Here is a 20,262-nt window from a genome sequence, read left to right as displayed (position 1 = left end):
AGGAAAGGGAAGGAGAGGGGAGGAAGGGAGAAAAAGAGGAGAGAGGGAGGAGGGGGAGAGAGGAGAGGGGGAAGAAGGGAGAGACAGAGGGAAAGGAGAGGGGAGAAGGGAGAGGGGAGAGAGAGGGAGGAAAGGAGAGAGGGGGAGGGGAGAGGGGAGAGGGAGGAAAGGAGAGGGGGGAGGGGAGAGGAGAGAGAGGGAGGAAAGGAGAGGGGGGGAGGGGAGAGGAGAGAGAGGGAGGAAAGGAGAGAGGGAGAGAGTGAGAACAGTAAAGCTGCTTAGTTGTTATCTACAACTGAGTTCTACAAGGCATGGAAAATCAGAAGAACAGAATCAAGATCATGAAAAGATTTCCTAACATGTGAAAGTCTGTCCCAAATACACATCCCTGGAGAGATACCAAACCACATTTAAACCACTGAGAAACCTGTCCACTAACACTGACCCAGAAGCAATGTCGATAAGAAAATTTTTAAGAAATTTACTACAAGGAATAGAAACCATATTAAATGATGAAGAATTAATAAAAGACCTGGCTTGAAGTTATGCAAATGAAAACTCCGAGGGGGGGGGGGGAGCAGGGGGCGGGGGGGGGGAATGGCAGGGGGGGGGGGTGGCAGAGCACAGAACGGGAAGTGCACCTGTAGGCAGCAGTGGCCTCCAGGGAAAGAAGGCCAGGCAAAGCAAGGGAGCAGAGCACCGGCTGCTCAGGGACAGGTGCGGGTGATGTCATCTGCGATACTGTGATTCTAAGGAGAGTATAGAAGGAAGGAAAGAAAAACTAGCAGTTATTAATACGATTGCTTTGAACTTATAAGACCCCCAAACTCAAAGATCTAAAAAGCCAAGCGTGGGGCAGGCACCTGGATAGAACGTCACTCAAAGGCATCCCAAGCAAGTCACTCAGAGAGATAAAGAGGAAACCATCTTTGAAGCACATAGGCCCGTTGTGTTCCAGAAGAGGGAACTCATGGAGCAAAACTGATGTTCTTCTTGGGAAAATGCAAGGGTGAAGATTAATGCCTTAAAAATACTAGAGGCAGTGGAGAGATGGCTCAATGGGTAAGAGCACTGACTGCTCTTCTGAAATTCATGAGTTCAAATCCCAGCACCCACTTGGTGGCTCATAGCCATCCGTAAAGAGATTTGACATCCTCTTCTGGTGTCTGAAGACAGTTACAGTGTATTTACATATAATAAATAAATATTTTAAATAAAAAAATACTAGAGGCAAATGTCAACCTTCAGTGGCTAACTTCATAAAATTGATTATCTGTTAAAATTGAAGGAAAGCCAGAACAACTGGCTTCAGCTGTGACCTAGCAATGCTGCATTTGTGCAGGACCGCCTACCCTGACACACCTACCAAACCGAGACACACCTACCAAGTTTCAGGGGAAGTGTAGACTCTGACAAACCTCGGGAACTTTGGCTGAATTTTGCTGTGACATTAATGCTCTAACAAACACGCCATGAAGCTCAGCCCGTGAGTTCATTAGGAAAGAAAACCACTGAGTGACATTCTAGCCTTCCTCTCTCAGCCAGCCTCACTAGGGGCAGCCTGTTCCCAGGTCTATCCAGTCCTCCAGGCTGCAGGGTGGGAGTCCCCATCCCATTTTCCGGGTCCTACCTTGCCTGCATCAGTGTGTGTGGACATGTTGCAGATTGACAAGGAAAGGGAACATCACTGTCCCTGGCCCCAGCCTGAATGACTGCCACCTCTGCTGAGAGTAGGTCCCACCCCAGAACAGGACTCAGCATCTACAGACCCTTACTACAGAACTTTCTGTGGGGTGTGTGACAGTCCCACAACAGGACATAGCAGCGTTGGGTCCTGATTCTGGAACCTGAAGTAGAGGCTTCCTTCGCATGTGTTCCATTTATCCTAGTGTCTACACTGAGTCACTGCTGCTCAGACCCTGCACACAGGATGCTGGGGCACCAATGAGCTGACCCTGAGCTCTGTGCTATTTCATCAAACCGGGGAAAATTCTGCATTGAAACTTAGGTTGAAAGAGATGAAAAGGTGAACATTGCTAGTCAGAGGTCCACCTTAGGATGCAAGACACAGAGCTGAAATAAACCCACAGAGAGCAGGAAGGAGCTACTCAAGTCTAAGAGGTTAATGACATGGCCTTGAAGAGACATTTGACAGGAAACAGTAGAGATAACATCAGTGGTGGGATGCTAGCTGGGTGACAAAGAAGCAAAAATAGGTCAGTACTGACACAGGTGCTCAGGGGCTGATTGGCTGAAGCTTTAGTGACACTTCCCTTCTGCTCTCAGGGACCTAAGGCAGGGTGAGCGCCAGGCACCTGTATGCCTGTCTCTACATTGGATTCCTTCCTTATTTCTAAACACAGGCATGCTACCTACCCGGGAAGCCTGCCTAACCCAGTCTATCCTCCTGCAATGCTGAAGGCATACAGAGAGCTCATTTGCCTGCTCCTGCCACCATGTTGGATTGTGGGAAGAGCCAAACCACCCTGGGCAAAACAAAACCACCCCAGATGAGAGCATTTGTACAAGAGCGGGAGGCTGCATGGTAGAACTGGAGTAATGGCCTATTGGAACCAGCTTGTCCCCTCAGCCAGTAAGGACTTGCTCTGATCACCATACAGGACTGGAGCTAAGACAGAGAGCAACCAGACCAGGCCTTGACCAAGATGGTCTCACTCTGCTCACATGTTGGCCCTTTCCACAGTGCTGCCATTTTAACTAAACTTCATGTCAGCAACCTGAAAATGAGCTCGAGGTTACTAGGTTGCTTCAATGTGCTCCTCTTTCCATGTGGCCAACCAAACTTGTCGAGACATCTTCCTTAAAAGCCCAGTCCCCACATCAGGAACAAAATACAGGGCATTACTCCACCTCCAGGAGAGCCACCCACCATGGACTCAACCCCCAGGAGAGCCACCCACCGTGGACTCCACCCCCCAGGAAGAGCTGGCCACAGTGGGCTACACTCCAGGCAGACCGCCCATAGTGGACTCTACCCTCAAGAGTCACCCACATTGGGCTACACCCCTAGAAGACCCAAGTGAATCCTTGTGTCTTTAAGTTGTCTTTGTCAGGCATTTCATCACAGCAAAGGAAAAATAATTGAAACATTGGGATGTGTTCAGAGTGTGTTCTCTTCATTGGCAATCATAACCAAAACATGATCAAGGATTAGAAGTATCTGCGCGTCATAATATTCTGAGCTGTTTGATTCAAGTGTGGGATCGTACTTACTGGAAGGTTGTTGTCTTGATAGCAGACTATGCTGGGTTAGAAAGAATCATTCTAGAAGTGTGCCTGCCCCAAATGCAAGCTCAGGGGATTCATTTTTTTCACCATGTGATGGCTACCTTTTAAAAGAGCCCTTCCTGGTAATTCCATAAAGGTCAGACTTAATGAAGTGCAGGTCATCATTAATGCAAACAAGACAGCAAAGGTGCAATTCAGTTTCCCAGTATTGGAAGGTCATCATTACTTTATTATCTCTAATGAATAAATGTCAGATTCTATTTCCTACTCTTGGGATGGCCTTATAGGAGTTCCCTCAAAATAAAGCAGATGACTTTCATCCATATTTCCTTTGATATTCTGCTTGGTAGTTAGTGTCCTGACCATCAGAGTTGGAAAAGGTCCCTCTGGCCTTCTCTCCGTACTCTCACCAGTTCAGACTGTTTGGGCGACCCCAATCATTTTACCATATATTCTCTTGTTCACCATTAGATATATGTAAATTCTCAGGACTCCCAATAGCATTCACTGTCCTGCTAATGTCATTGTTTTGATAATATTAAAGCTTGTTTTAAATTATTCAACATTTGGTTGCCATGGATTCAGGTTCTACATATTTCTAAATAAATTTGTTATAAATGGGTGATCTTTGAAAAAGGACAGAAGTTTACAAATACAATCATTTTATTTTGAAACAATGTGTTTTCATAAGATTATGGATTTCTTGATAACAAAACAAATTACTTTTACTCTAAACTTAAATACTCCTAAAAGTGAGTGAGTTTCATTCATATAAAATGAACATTTACTAATTAAGCTATAGTAGAAGCAGGATTTTAGGTTTATGAGGTGGGGACTTAGAAACGGAGCATTCTGTATTTTGTGTGGTTTTCTGTAAAGTGGGTCAGCTCTACTTGTGATCTTTCCATAAATTAAAAATAGTCTCTTACATAAATATGAGATCAATACAATATCTCTTGTGATGCAATGCTTTTATTGTTAAAAATATTCCTGATGCACAAATTAATCTCTAACCCCACAGCATAGCAGAGAATGCATTTAGTTCATTAAGCATTTCAAAAAGCTGAGAAACAGAAAATTCACCCCCCTTTTCCATATAGAGTGGAAGTATGAATTCATAAATGTCTGCCTAGTTGTTATGTGATCAGAAATCTCAGAAAATGGGTTAGGATATTTGTTTCAAAGTGGGACTATTGCTAAATAAACTGCAGACACCAATAGGACCATTGGGACTTACAACATCTAATGAACAATTCTATGGGGGGAGTAATCAGAACCAAAGTAAACATTTTAAACTATCCAGGCAATAGTAAGCATGCCACCGTTAGCACATTCACTATGAGGTATCATAAGTACTATGTTTCAAATTCAATACACAGAGCTCCTCGAGGAAACTGCACAGAAAATTATTACGTCAGCCATTCAAGTGTAGTCCACACAATGGGTATTTGCTTTCATCCTGTCAGCTGCCTCCTGACTGGCCTTGAGAAGCCTTTTCCCAACACCAAACTGTCTGCTGGGAATGGCAGAAAGTGAAGAATTTAGCAAAGACACAGATGAGACTTACAACCCCTATGCTCAACCATGGCGTCTGGAGCCCGATGAACTAAGACTGGGACAAAGACAAACAGAAAGGGGAATGCGGAGACAGGAGCTCAGCCTGTGCATGTGGGGACCTGCACATTCGCCCTGCAGGAGCAAGAGGGGCAGACTTGGCACTTTAGTTCATCTGGAGCTGAGCATCTCTGCTCCTTTATAATAAGGTGTGTTGCTGTTCAGATTTCCACTTTTCATGGGAGTCTTAGAGACTGAAGATTTAGTCAAATATCGGGAGTCCGTGGGAAACTTGTCTCTTGTCAGAGTTGCTCTTTTGTTTCATTGTTATGTTTGCATTTATTTCGGGGGTAGAATCCTTGCTGAACTCTTTTAGACAAGCCTTAACAAGGCTCAGGTGAGGAATGGAATGTATTTACAACCCTGAGATTGGTACAGCAATGGACTGCTGACCACTCCAGAACTAGAGTGCAAACTCTACATTGCTTACGCATATTCCCAGGTGGCTGCCCCGTGAGGCAGTGAATTGTTCACAATGGATGAAGGGACACTGTAGAGGGTGACTCTTATTTAGGGAAAAACACAGGATAATCATATTTTGTTATTGACGTGTGTGTGTGTGTGTGTGTGTGTTTATGTGTGGGGGGTGTGCATGGGCACAATTGTCTGTGCATGTGTTTGGAGGTCAGAGGTCAATTCCAGGGATCTCCCTCCACTGTTCTCTATCTTATGTTTCTAAATGTCTTTGAGGCCCCAAATCTCATAGATTCCTCTAGATTGGCTTAACAGTGAGCCCCTGGGGTCCTCCTGTGGTTTCCTCGTTCTCTAGAGCAGGGATTATATATATGTTACCATGCCTAGCTTTCATGTGGATGCTGCAGATACAAATTCAGGTTCTTACATTTTCACAGAAAGCACTTTACCCACTGAACCACTTCCACAGCACAGGAAAGTATTGCCAAGACAACCTCAAATCCACGGTTTCCTTTATCACTTTTCTGGCAGTACTGGGGACTGAACCCATGGCCTAGGCCATGCTAGGCAAGTGCTCTACTACTGAGCTTCAGCTCTGGCCCCTGTGATGGAGATTGGTAATTACACAATACCTATTATCTTTATAATGTCAATAATTACCCTAAAGGGCTTCTCCATGAAATACAGTGACCATGAGCACAAGGCTACAGCTTGTAGTGAGTCCAAGTTACAACAGCATTCTGACTCAGTAAAAGCTTGTACAAGGAAAGAATGAATGAATAAGTAATGAAGAAATGAATGATGAATGAATGAATGAGCACTGTCCCAGCGGGGTAATAAAACTTGAAAGAGTAGAAACTGGGGTCTGAGCCAGACTGCAAGAGTAAGTGCTGAAGGCGCTCCTGGTGGGCTCAGCTATAGCTCTGTGGCTGGGCGTCCTCTAAGCATGCCGAGGCTTCAACTCAGTACCAGAGACAAGCCAACAGCAGCAGCAACAAAGGCTTCTGTCATTATCTGTTTGCTTTATAAAGGAGACTTTGTAAAACTATCTGGAAAAGAGACAGAAGCTATAGCTTTATAAAGGATACTTTGTACAACTCTATCTGGAAAAGAGACAGAAGCTCTACCGATGGTTAGTTTAGCTGCCCTTTGGCCACACCCACACATCCTGCTCCTGTAGGATACTGAACACCTCTCTCCTGTTCACTTCCACACTGCCTGTGCCACAGCTGAGCCGGCACATGGTCTGTGGGTTTCGGTGCTGGGGGCTCTGCAGACAGTTGAAGTAGATTATAGAGGAGCTGCTGACCCACAATCCACCGTGAAGATACACTTGATGAGACTTACATAGAAATGACTTTGCAGCCATTACATAAGCTTCTCTCTTAGTTTACATTTCAAAAATTAGAGGCCTTCCTTATTCCCGATTACACTAAACCTTACATAAGCACAACAGAATTGGCACACAGATTTGGCAAGATCACCTTGTAAGAAAATGTATCATTTGCCAATCCAAACTTTCAGGTTTAAAATCCCCTGACCTTATAAATCTCATTTCTATTAAAGATGTGTTGGAAGGGGCTGCCATCTCCGGCCTGTGCCACAAGGATGCTTTGAGAAGGTTTTGGGTCAGACCGCCTGCTTCATTGCACAGTTGCCACCCTTAACTTTGAATCTATCAGCTTATGTCTGTTTTCCTTCTGCCCTGCCCCCTGCCCTGTGCACCGCCCTGTGTGCTTCGTGACTCTGCTCCTTCACAGTGCAGCCTTGATCAGCCCATGTGGCTTAGACAAGCTGAAGGATTCTCTCTATTTTCAGGTAGGAGTTTTCCCAGTGTTGGGAACTGAAAATGCAGTTCTGGGTGATCCCTCCGGCCAAGCAAAATATACTCATTCTCTGTCCTTTCCAAACACAGCCACCTCATTGAGTGTAAGCCTCTCTTCAATGACAGTGGCTGGCACCCACCACCAAACATCAACAGCCCATTGCAGGAGCTTGCCACCCCAATACCACCTCGGCACGTACCACCAAAGATTCCTGATCTCAGAACAGGACAGAAACTGAGGAGAAGGAAAAGAAGAGGGGGGCAGGATCTCTCTGGAAGAGAGGAGGGCCCATGAGTCTTGGGTACTGTGAAGGCACAACTCACTGTAAACCATCGTGGATCACAGTTTCATGAGTATGTCGTGTGTTCCAGAGAACTGAGATCATGAGAAGGATGGTGAGGAAGAGACAAGATAGGTTCTTTAACTGTGTGTGAAGATGTGTGTGTGTGTGTGTGTGTGTGTGTGTGTGTGTGTACATGTGCATGCTTGCTCTTATGGTTTTTTTGCATATAGATGAGAGTGGGAGTCTGTGAGCCAGAGGTCATGCATTGGATGACATTTGAGACACCTTCTTGCTGAACCCCGTGCTCTCTAAGTAGGCTAGTCATGTTAGTTGTTGAGCCCCAAGCGTCTCCATGTCTGCCTCCCCAGAGCTGGGACTACAAGCATGACTTACTGTTCCCAGCTCTTTTAGTAGGAGCTGGGGTTAGACCTGGGTACTCATGCTGGCTTAACTTTATTGAGGGAGGTGATGTGACCCTTGGCGATTCCTTCCTTCTATTCTATAATTTCATAAACATACATGAGTGTGGTGTTTTCCAGCCCATGGAGTCAATTGTACGAACTGGGAAGTGATAAGAAACAGTCAGTTCACACCCGAGGTCTGGCTGTAGATGGCTTTCCTTTGCTACCATACCTTGTCTCCCCTTAAAAGGAATAGCAGCACCTTGTTCCAAGGTTACCACATCGGTTGCTTCTATTCTATGGAAAAGATCTGCACCAGCTGGAACCAGAACAGGAGAACTTACTGTACTTAACTGAGGAGGAGCAAAGCTTCCTTCCTTGCCCCTTGGAAGCTTTTCCTAAGGTAGGGAATATGAGCTGCTCTGCTGGGGGGATTGCCCACAGTGGGGCCGCATGATACCAGACATGAGGGTGAATAAATGCCCTTGCACTCAGCACATGAAGGCTCGCCCGCCCTGGGTGCCAGCTCTCCTGCTGTCTGGCCACATCGATGGGAAAGAACGCACTGGTCCCAGTTGATTGAACAGGGAGGAAGAATACGTTTTCGTTTTATGACACTAAGTTTTGGGACCGGCTAACCAGGTAAAGACACTGAGCTAGGTTGCTCACGATCTTCTGTGTGCTTTACATAGCCTTCTGGTGGGGACAGGCTTGTTCTGCCCTGTGGGTGCTGCTTTGGTGGAATTTGAAAGAATGGGCCTATTTTTTTTCTTTTTTGCTCACCAAGGATGGGTTCTGATTCTGTCTTGAAGCAAAGACCAAACTCACAGCTGATTTTAGCTGAATCCTGGTGCTGCTAAGCCCCAAGTCCTATATAACAAAAGCTTTGTTATTATAAAGCACACAGTTTGGATTGTTGGTAGTTCGGTGGTGGTAGTCTATAGAATAGGTTGGTGAGAACTGACTTATAAAGCCATGCTAAAATGTCTCAGGAATTGAAGTAACAGGCGTCAACAGAGACAGTTCTTGAAATACTCAGATCAGTCACTCTTGCTACAGGCAAGGTACACACCCGCGTAGCAAGGACACACACGTAGGCTCCTTAGAGTGCAAAGTAGTGACAAGCAAACCCTCCTTAAAGAGCTTGAAATTGAAGGGAAACTCTATGGACAGCATGTCAGATGCAATGCTTCTGTCAGCATGGCCTGTAAGAACATCTAGGGGCATTTTTTTGGTTGATGACTGATGGGGAAGGACCTAGCCTGTTGTGTGTGGTACTGTTCCCAAGCAAAATTGGGTTGTATAAAAAAGCAAGCTGAGAAATACTTGAGGGAAACCAGTAAGCAGTGTTCCTCCATGACCTGGGCTTTTGTTTTTATTTCTAGGTTCCTGCCTTGAGGTCTTGCCCTGATTCTCTCCATCATGGTGTGTCAAAAGCTATAACATGAATAACCCTTTCCTCCCCAGCTTGCTTCTGACATGCATTTTTGTTACAGCAATAGAAATCAAAATGAGAACTGTGCCTTCAACCGTGCACATCAACACTGTCTTGTCTGTATTTGTCAACCTACCACCATATTGGAATTCAGAAATAATGAATGGGACACAGATAATAAGCTCTTTACTTCCAAACTTCAAAATTGGACAGTGTTTTATCTGCTACTTTGGGGTGAGCATAGCTTTCATATGTGGTGAACCTTTTGCTTTGAAGGGAAGGGTTTTAGCTCTCTAATAGTTGAGGTTGTTGTGGCCAGAGGAGAGGTATTTTATGATGCCATGTAAGTAGAATACAAGGAGTTCTGTTTTGCATGGGAGAGGTATAAGCTGCTATCTGGAATTTCAGGAGAAAGTGATTTCTATTAAATTCTACCTCCAGCCCTTGGTTTTGATAAGTGGTGCTTTCTTGCCCAGGGTTATTTCAGAGTACTGGTGAGCTTCTGAATATGCACAGAGTATTAAATCACGTCGGCTCTCTGACAGCACTGTTTTGATTGCGATTTAGTCAAGTTCCACAGAGGTTGGTAATCTCTCTGTAGATCAGTGTTTTTGTCACATTCAGAGAGGCAGTGACACATTTCTGTTGAAATAAGTTAATAATTTCATTTCTGCTTAGCCATTCAAAATAAACAAGAGGAAATCACATCCCTTTGAGATAAGACAATACTAAAAGGAATGCAAAGATTAAGACACAGCATTTTCCACACCCAAGCTCTTTATCTAATATAAATTCAAAAGTATGGATTTTATTTTTTTATTCAAAATTTTCACTCTAAATTGAGATTCAGTTAATGTTCTATGGCAGGTTTTGTCTGAAGATGTGTGTATGTGTATGTGTGTGTGTGTGTGTGTGTGTGTGTGTGTGTTAGGAATTGAACCAGAGGCCTCACATATGCTAGGCAAACACCATCAAGTTACATGTCTGGATCCTGAAGATACTTATTTAGTGTCTACAAGGCTTGTTAACAGAAATGGTCCCCACGGAGAAGCCATTATCTTAAGAGAAGCATAAATGTGAAAACCTGTACTTAATTTCAAAAGGTTAATTGCATAATCTGTTTTTATTAAGGTAGGCTCTGACAGGAAGGTGTACAAATACAGAGTATAAAGTAAAATAAATTTCAAATCCCCATGATGTATAACACCACACACACAGAGTCATGCCCCCCACCCACACTATTCTGTAGGGACACAGCAATTCAAGATGTCTGCTTGTTGTGATAAGCATTAGGATGAAGAATTCTCACAGCTGCCTGGAGAATCTCCAAGGGACGCCTTAATATGGAGCTTGATTGACACCGTGTTCCTAAGACAGCCTCACTAAACAAACGAGCAAATGCCATGAGTGTGCTGTTGCTGTTGTCGGACAGATCCTGCTGCTTGGGCCACAGAATATCTCAAACTTGGCATATTGATGTTTGGATTTGGTGGAGTTTGGATTAACTGAATACATTTTCTGTACTTTTTTAAAAAAGGAATTGGCATTTCAAGGGCAATATCAAAACAAAACAACAATTTTCCCAAAAGATAACATCAGAGTTTCCAGAGCGATGCCCACCAGTCATTAACTTCAATATTTCTGGCCAGCTGTTTGGGACAGTCATTCACAGGACTCACCTCAAGCCACAGAACAGGAAGGATTTGAAGCTCGGATGTGGTCTGTTAGGTGATGAGCATGATGTGGGTCTCTTTTGAGCTGGAAATAGTCCCACTGACCAAACTCTAATGTCTCTAGACCATAGCCTTGAGAGACGAGAGTATGATCTTCCCTCACCCATAGGCAGGGCTGCCAATAAGCCTTTGGTAATGAGTCATGGATAGAACTATAACCCAAAGCTTTGAATTTTAGCCCGTGTTGGTCCCATCCTGAAGGTTCGGGGTACATTTGGGAGGTCTCTTAGTTTTAAACTTACTTTTAGATACGTTGGTTTTTCCTTTGGTTAGTATAAATCTTTAATCTTTTTTAAAAAAAAAAACTTGCAGTGCAGTGGTGGCATAGGCCTTTAATCCCAGCACTTGGAAGGCAAAGGCAGGCAGATTTCTGAGTTTGAGGCCAGCCTGGTCTACAGAGTGAGTTCCGGGACAGCCAGGGCTATACAGATAAACCCTGTCTCGAAAAAAGAAGAAAGAAAGAAAGAAAGAAAGAAAGAAAGAAAGAAAGGAAGGAAGGAAGGAAGGAAGGAAGGAAGGAAGGAAGGAAGGAAGAAAAGAAAAGAAAATACCAAAAAACAAAAACAAACCAAAAGACAAAAAACTTACTTATGGGCAGGTTTACCCAAAATCCACTTGAACTTAATGCTACAAAAAGGCTGACCTCTAACAAGCCAATTAGTTGCATGAAAAACAAAATAGAAGCATTTTTAAGGTATTTATCCATGAAAACTGATTTGATTTTCTGCTTATGAAATAGCAAAGATGGATAAAGATATTTGCTAATGAACAATAACCAAAAATATGCCCCCTCCTGTCCAAACCTCTAAAGCTTCACTCAAACTTATTCATGCCCAGTTTGCTCCTATCTAATTACCAACTTTGCAATTATCCCCTATAAATTATGGTATGGTATGTTTATAAGACAGTTATTGGCATTGATATTATCTTTAAAAGATTAATGCTACCTTCACCTGAACACCAGCTCTGTGTGGTCTCCCTCCTGTGCTTCTGTGGCAGGTGCATATCCTACCTACCCAGCTCCATCTGCTGTGTAGCTGTGCTTGCGTGTATCTGTCTACTAGACTGTGAGCATGTCCCACATAAAGAGTCATAGCAATGCAGGAGACTAGCGCTCTAGGCTGGAAGAGTGGCATTAGCATGTATTTGTAAGTAAATTAATATTCATGAAGTACCTTCCTTAAAGTACATTCATTTAGATTTTTTATTTTCTTAAACACAAACTTACATTTATGAATAAGTGGGCTGGGAAGGAGGTTGGTTGACCCAGTGCTCACCTCTGGCGTTAGCTATCCTCTGTTGCCGTAGTAAGACTCCATAGAAACAACTTAAGGGAGAGTCTATGGGGGACATTTCTCATTCAAACTACCACACCTCACAAGTGTGAGGGCCTGAGTTCAGGTCATCAATATCCATGAGAAAAAAGCCAGATGAAGCAGGAGGATCCTCTAACCCAAAGGCTGGGGAGGAACAGCGCGACCCCTGAGAAGAACGGCAGGCTAGCCAGTGTTTTCCCAGATCAGTGTGTTCCCTGTTCACTGTGATGCCCCATCTCACAAAATAGGATGGGAGGTAAAGAAAGGAAGACACCTAATGTCAACCTGCCATGTGCACATACACTTACACACCACTGGGACATATAAATGGGCATATGCTCCCCCAGCATGCATAGACAAACATTACACAGTACTTAGGCACATACATAGCCGGAAAGCCTGGCGCAGCCTTGAGGCAGCTGTGAGCACTCCTGGCAAGCTGCTGTGGTAAAGGCGTAAGAAGAAGAGACAGGGCCCTGTTCCCCAACATGCCCCTTGTCTGTTCTGTGCACTGTTTGGCACATAATGCTTTTAAGTTGAAATGATCAACAAACTTCCTAGGGCCAAGTCATAAAAATGCCTTAGCTACATTTTACAGTGGTTATTGTCTCTGTGACCATTATAATGTAAAAAAAAAAAAAAAAAAAAAAAAAAAAGGCCACAAACCACATGCAAATAGATACTCCTGCTACATCCCAGGAAAGTTCCATTTATACAAGGAAGGACCCATCTGTGTAGTGTGGTGATCTTCATCTAAACTCTATTTTCTACATACAAGACAAAGGAAAAAACAACCATATTTGTACCAATCATAGCAACGAATGTTTTGCAAATACTATATATGTTGTAAGTTCATGGATAGTCACACGTGACGGGAGCTGAATGCCTTTCACAGTTCTGTCCTCAGCAAGGCCCTCAGCACTCTTTATATCAGCTCTGCCAATGCTCTTCACTGCCTCCCAGATTCTCTTGTTTGCACATGGGAGCATCATGCTCCAAATGGAAGCTGGAAGAGCTTCAGTGTGGCATTTCCACAGAGGGCAGAGCAAGGGTTGTAGACTGACCTGGATAGGAAGTCCTCGAAGGAAGGGCGCACTGGGTACCCATAGCGGAACAGCCTCACTAGTCCCAGGACACCGAGGTACTGCAGTTGGGCAGACACGTAGAAGTGATCGAACACACCAGGCAGCTGCGAGGTATTGGGCTTGATGCAAAGGACGAAGTGTGGACTGCCCCTCTGCAGCTTTCCAGTGATGTCTGCCAGAGATTTCTATGGAGAGAGGAGAATGCAGCTGACTTCCAGGAGAGATGGGATGTGGGGGGGGGGGGAGGACAAAGCACTTCTTTTCAAACCAGGGGTCTCTAAATGCAATTCCGTGACATGTTTGTGTATTATACATTAGTTCAGTGTGTGTGTGTGTGTGTGTGTATGTGTGTGTGTGTGTGTGTGTGTGTGTGTGGTCTATCTTCTGAAGGTAATCAAGGTTTTAGAAATGGAAAAGAAACTGTCACTTTCATTAACACATTACAATGGAAACAATCAGGGAGTTTTTGACCTCGAAGGTCACTCACCGTGAGCTGTGACGCAGTGGTGGCGGGGTCTCCGCGTTCCAGTCTTTGTAGGAATGTGGAAGTTCCCTTCTTTTTTAATAACTGTAAGGGGGCCAAGGAGGACAGGTTTATCTTACTAGCTTCTGGTTTAGGAGGAACAAAGAGAAACTAAGCTCTAAGCTGGTGTTAATACACTTACAAATACATATAAACAAGAGGCCATAAAAAGTTAGAACCACAGCGCTTTTTTGTTGCCACGGATTTTGGAGATGGGCAGCTGTGGGTAAGGTGACAGTCACTGCTGCTGCCCTTTCCCACTGGTGTTCTTACTTAACGCAGACTCACCACCTGCCTGTCTCCCATCTTAAGCCCACAGTAAATCTCGATTAGACCAGCAGAAGAGCGCCCCCGCAGTGTCCTGCCTGTTCGCTTTCACATTAGTCATGAGATGTAGCTTATCTTGGGGCAAAAAGATGCTACTTTGTTATAAGTTTGTTCTTCTAGTTGTTACTTTGTTCTCTTAACTTTAAGACAGTTATAACACAAGGGAGTGGGTTTGATGCATTCTTGGGTTTTCTTTATTTTCTTTCTTCTTTTTAATTGCTGAAAGGATCAGGTTGTGAGGCACTTCTTGAAAATGGACAGAAGACTGTTTTCTTCAATAAACAATAAAAGCAGCTCTTAAAAGAAAAATAACATGTGTAGCAAAGGTTAAGCGATAATAGAAAAAACTTAAACGATAGAATGGTGCCATTGAATGAAGAATTAAAGGGCAAGAGGTAATTAATTAACTCCCATAAGGGTTAAAGGATGCCACATTGCATTTCACAAAACTATGACGGGGCAGACTACGATGTCCACTGCTCTAAAACAATTCCTCTTAACACCATGGAAGAAAAAGAAAATCTGATAAAATACAATCATTTGATAGTGCAATGAGGACAGTAGCTAATGAGACAGAGTCATCTGTTTGGTACCATAAGGACATCAGCTCATTTCCTTCCATTAAGATGAACTATGCAGGGCAGTGATTCATTGTGGCCAACAAGGGAATGCAAAATGAAGCATTTGGCAAGCACCTACCCATTTCCACAAATCCAATGCCCGGTGTCATATCCAGTTAAGGAATGGGTAAAATTCTATGTTTCTGGCCCAGGGATGAATATATAAGGGCTCAGGTAGGTTAAAGGGTAAAGCAAGGGCAAGGGGGAGCAGAGCATTTAAGGAATCCGTGATGAAAGTAAATCTCCATCCCTACAGGTAGGGCACAAGGTTTCTTTTTCTGGGCAGCTTGCTACTGTGAATTATCTCTCCTTTCCAGTCCTTCAGGGAAAAGTCTAAAGGTGCCCAGGTCTTAGATACTTAATGACTGAGGTTAAGATATACAGTTTAGATTAGGTGCATGGAAATTTCTTACTTTTGATGTACAATCTGGATAAAAAGCCCCTTTGAATTAAACCCCACACAAGGGAACCCTTGGCTTCTAAATGTAGAGATGGCTTTTGCTAGGCTGTGGGATGGGATTCCTGCCACATTTAATTCTACAACATAACTGAAGGTCACTGATTCTAGGGCCTGCTGACTAATGGCATATGCACACACACACACACACACACACACACACACACTCACATACACACACAAGGAGGCACACACATATGCAAATCATATACATTCACACAGGCACACATAAGCATATATACATACATATGTATGTATATATACACACAAACACAGAGGCACACATATATACGGGCATGCTTACACATATACACATACATACATAAATACACAAACAGGTACGTATACACAGGCACACACATACACATATGCAGACACATATAAACACAAGTGCACATGCATACATACCCAAATACACATATGCACAGACAGACACACATATACATGCATACAGGTACATGAACAAACACAGTGGACATACATCTGCACATTTACATAAAAAGCATTCCCATGTATGCACATACATATCTATAAATATTTACATATACACTCATACATATGCACACACAAATCCAAACCCATGTACACATACAAACTGTGTACAGAGACACACACATATAGAAACACAAGCATACACACGTACCTGCTTACATATACACACATACACAACATCCACATGCATACATATATGCATTCACATACACATGCACATATGCTATATGTACAGAAACACATATTACATATACACATACACACAAGCACATACACATACTCCCACACACCTGTCATTTTTCAAAGGGCAGCATCTTAAACTATGCTTTTCTGAAGAGCTAAGATACGCTTCAACCTGCCTCAGTAATTACATTTTCAAAGTCAATTGTTCTCAACCCATTCCCACTTCCTTATGTATCTCCCACTCTATATTTTGGTAGACAAAAGCAAGAGATTTGTTAAAGCAGTTTGCTCTTGTGTTCTCAAGAAACAAAGCAGTGTGCAGACATTTCCACAGCACTTGAAATAACTCTGCATGGGGGCTTTAGTTCTCCTGTAGGAATGGAACCTTTAGTCATAAATCCAACAGACAATTGATGTAACAGAAAAGCAAGTTCAAGGTCTACAAACACAGTGGAAACATTCCATTCCTGGGAAAATAAAGGAAATGAAAATTTATCATTTCCAGGCCCAAACCTTGGAAGCAGTCAGGTCAAAGGGATAAGATACTATGTTTATCTCTTCTAATCTAACTACCCTGAAGTTCTTTTACATCCATCCAAAAGGATGAATATTGAGATAAAAAATAAATAGATAAGCAGATGTCAGAGACAACTGATGATATCTCTATGAAACCCTTCACACTAATTGTCAGTATACTGAACTTTTCTGCGTCCTCTTACACAGTTAAAGCCTAAGACAATACCTGTCTTTGTGTTATCTGTTAACCTGAAACAGCCTAGAGGTTCCTGAAAAACAAAAGCAAAACAGAAAAACAAACAAAGGTCCCAAGTGATTGTTGTTATTGGGTTGGTCTGCGAGGCTCTGTCTCCCTCAGTGCAGGAGAGTTCAGGCAACTGAGTGATATCATTTCTTGGGCAAGTGGACAAAACCCTAGCTACGCACAAGCCAGTGAGCCAACCAGAGATCAAGCAAGCAGCATTCCTTCCTGGTCTTGGCTTCAGGTTCCTGCCTTGAGTTCTTGCCCTGACTTCCTTCAGTGATGTACAAGACTTGGAAGTATAAGATGGCTAAGCTCTTTCCTCCCCTGCAACAGAAAGGCAAACGGCCCACATCTTTCCTTTTAATTCCTTCTATCCAAGCATGAATATTTTCCCATAGTATTAAAATCCAGCGACTTTCCTTCAATTCCTTCTGTTAGAATATGACTATCCTCACATTGTATTAAAACTGTGCCTTTAAGGAGGGAAGAGAGCCCCGAGCAGAGTAAACCCAACACAACAGAAGCAGGAACAAGGACCCCTACCTTGCTGAGTTCTAGGTAGTTCTTGTTTACTCCAACCATTGAAGAGGCGGTTCTCTTACTGAGCAGGGTGGATTTGTGTCCTCCAAATTTAAAGGATGGGTAGGAAGATATGAGTGATCCTGTTTGTGACAGTTTTGACTGGAACAAATGGCTGATCACGACATTTTCACTTGCTAGGAGAGAAATAGATGAACTGCAGAGGCTGGACTCACTCTCCATGGACGCGCCCTTCCCCCATTCTATGTGGACAGTGGAGTCTACTTCCCCCCTCCCCACCCCTGATCTGTGATATCTCCACCAGCATTCATTTTTCCAGATAGACAGTGACTCTTTTTGCCTTTGGCTTGAGTCGTGGTCACAGCTTCTCAACCTCCACTCATGGCTCTTTAAAGAGTATACTTCCTCCTGTCTGGCTGTCAGCACTGAATCTTACCAGGTCAGACCTGACAGGCTTTTGTGCACTTAACACAGCCCTAAAAGCATGAGTTTTGGCTGTAGTTTCCCATGACTAGAAATAACTATCCCATCCGGAAGACACTGCACCAGTGCTAACCTTGTTCTGAAAAGTATTTAAACATTCCTGGTGATTCTGCTTCAATGGTTGCATCTGTCATTAGGTTCAAGTAGCAAAAGAGCTCTCTCTCTCTCTCTCTCTCTCTCTCTCTCTCTCTCTCTCTCTCTCTCTGACTCAGTTCACCTGCCAAGGCGAGGGGGTTCTCCAAGGCGAGGGGTTCTGCTACCACCCAGACACCAGGCTACTTATATGTAAAAGTCTGGAGTTACAAGACCTTGCCCAGCTTCTCAATGTAGGGCTGGAGCTCCCACGGTTGGGCTTTGGACTAGGAACTTTTTGAATTAGAAACAATAATGTGTGTGTTGTCTAAAGATCTGGGAAGAGCCTTCCATTACTGCTATGTATGTGTAGATACTTTCTGAGCTCAAGTGGCTTTAAGAGCCACAATGGAAATGACAATATTCGTATCTTAAACATTACTGCATAATTAAAACTTGAAATAACTTGCATAAGTACTTAGGATTCTGTTCAGTCCATCAGACATTTCACAGTGTTCACTAGCAAAGCAGGTTAGTTTCTATCTACCTCTTCCACATGCAAAACAGCAAACCATACATATTACATATGTAGTGTATACACACACACACACACACACACACACACATATATATATATATATATATATATATATATATACACACACCCATATATACCTATATATATACCTACCACATATGTAATATACATACATACACACACATACATATACATATGATCTATATGTATGTCTGTAATATCTTCAGTGAAAATTCACTATATTAGTGAACAAGTAGGAAGACAGAAAGATATCACAGGAGAGGGGTGTGACTGTGGAAGAAACAACAGAGAGGAAACTCTGGAATTCTGGGAGAAAACCAAGTATGGAAGCCATTAGTGGTAGAATGGCAAAGGGAGTGTGGGTTCTCTTCACAGTGGGTGTGGCTCCAACACGTGATTTCCTGGTGCGCCAGAAACACACTTAAGTGTTTGGACACAGAGAGGGAAGTGTCTCAGAAAACACAAGGGAGAGAAGGAGCAGTGGACACAGAGACAAAATCTTCATTTGTGAGAACAGCATTTGTAAATCCTAATTCTTCAAAACTTTCAAGCTTAAAGTTTTGTTTTTTGGAACCACTTCAATATAATACCATAGACAATAGGTATAAAGTATCACTCATTTAAAGATATAATAATTAAACAAGTATCATATGTAATTAAAGTGTGTATGTGTTTCTATGTGTGTTTGTATGTTGCTATGTGTGTGTGTGTGTGTGTGTGTGTGTGTGTGTGAGAGAGAGAGAGAGAGAGAGAGAGAGAGAGAGAGAGAGAGAGAAAGAGAGAGAGAGAGAGGGACACATATATAAATGATAAAAAATTCTTATAAAGTAGAAATGTCTAGAAAACACTTAAAATACTATACATAAATATGGGTCACAACATTTATTGCCACATTTCTGTCTTTCCTCTAAGTCACATGACCAGACTGTACATTGATGAGGCAGGGACCAGCATCTTCCTGACACAGCTGGGGACCTCTTGGAATATCCCATCAGCCCCCTGCGAGAGTGCCAGCAGAAAGCAGACTTTTCAGGTATCCTGCCCACCTCTCAGACCTGGGTGAGTGCATTTCTGAGAGGCTCAGTTTTATTTACTTCTACTCTTAGGCCTAGGTGGGTAGGCCCCCTGCTTACCTAACTCAATGGCAGACCCGTACTTTCCTAAAAAATTAAACCCCCACCTTCCTCAACTGGGTCCCCTACTGTGAAGAAGACTGTACTGGAAGCCATTTTTTATTAGCTCTGTGTCCTCATGATTACTTTTCATGGTGCCATACCATTTTGCAGAGTCACACAATGCTATCACAGCAGTGTGACCAAGTATGTATATAAGTACAGTCTTCAGTAGGCCAAGTGTAGACACATGCACCTGTGGCAGCTATGCTGAGTGCTAACAGCACCACTGTGCCTTTGCATGGTCTATGTTCTGTTGTCCCAGCAGAGCTAACTAACTGTAAGGAGACCCAAGCCAGACACCTGTGCCCTCCACAGAAAGCATCCACTGTTTCACGTTAAGTGAGTAAAATCATAACTATGCCAGAGCATATTGTAAATTCAGTCCTTCGGCTGAGGACTAAGCAATAGTCACCCATGTTTTCTTGAAATCAAATTAACTTGTTAACAAGTGCAAACAAAAAGAAGGCTTTAAGGTACAGGCATTCGATAAGACAAGCTAGATGAAAACATCCCCAGAAACTGACTTCTTGTTCTATGTACATATGTATTCTACTACCAGGAAAAAACAAAGATAAAACACAGGGATAATGTCTCTGATGTGCTCTGCTTCTCAGACCTTCTCACAGAGCAGCGGGGAGTGCACAGAGACCAGCCTAACAGTGAAAGTTTAGGCAGCCTTAGTGGGGAGGCCGGTACCCTACAGGGCTAGCAAGGC

General features: G+C 43.3%; 1 protein-coding gene across 2 annotated transcripts in view; it reads right to left on the bottom strand.

Annotated features, from left to right (window-relative positions):
• Myo16 (myosin XVI) overlaps positions 1–20,262 on the bottom strand; it is a 366,311-nt gene that overhangs the window by 116,720 nt on the left and 229,329 nt on the right. For both annotated transcript variants that reach the window (XM_052162641.1, XM_052162640.1), the window contains exons 24-26: positions 17,262–17,434; positions 13,844–13,924; positions 13,336–13,541 (exon numbers count right to left, since the gene is read on the bottom strand). In XM_052162641.1, the coding sequence (XP_052018601.1) occupies positions 13,336–13,541; positions 13,844–13,924; positions 17,262–17,434 (460 nt within the window). The remainder of the gene's footprint in view (positions 1–13,335; positions 13,542–13,843; positions 13,925–17,261; positions 17,435–20,262) is intronic.

Source organism: Apodemus sylvaticus, chromosome 18, assembly GCF_947179515.1.
Source record: "Apodemus sylvaticus chromosome 18, mApoSyl1.1, whole genome shotgun sequence".
Lineage (NCBI taxonomy): Eukaryota > Metazoa > Chordata > Mammalia > Rodentia > Muridae > Apodemus > Apodemus sylvaticus.
The sequence above is the reverse complement of the archived record's forward strand: the minus strand, read 5'-3'. Positions and strand labels throughout refer to the sequence as shown.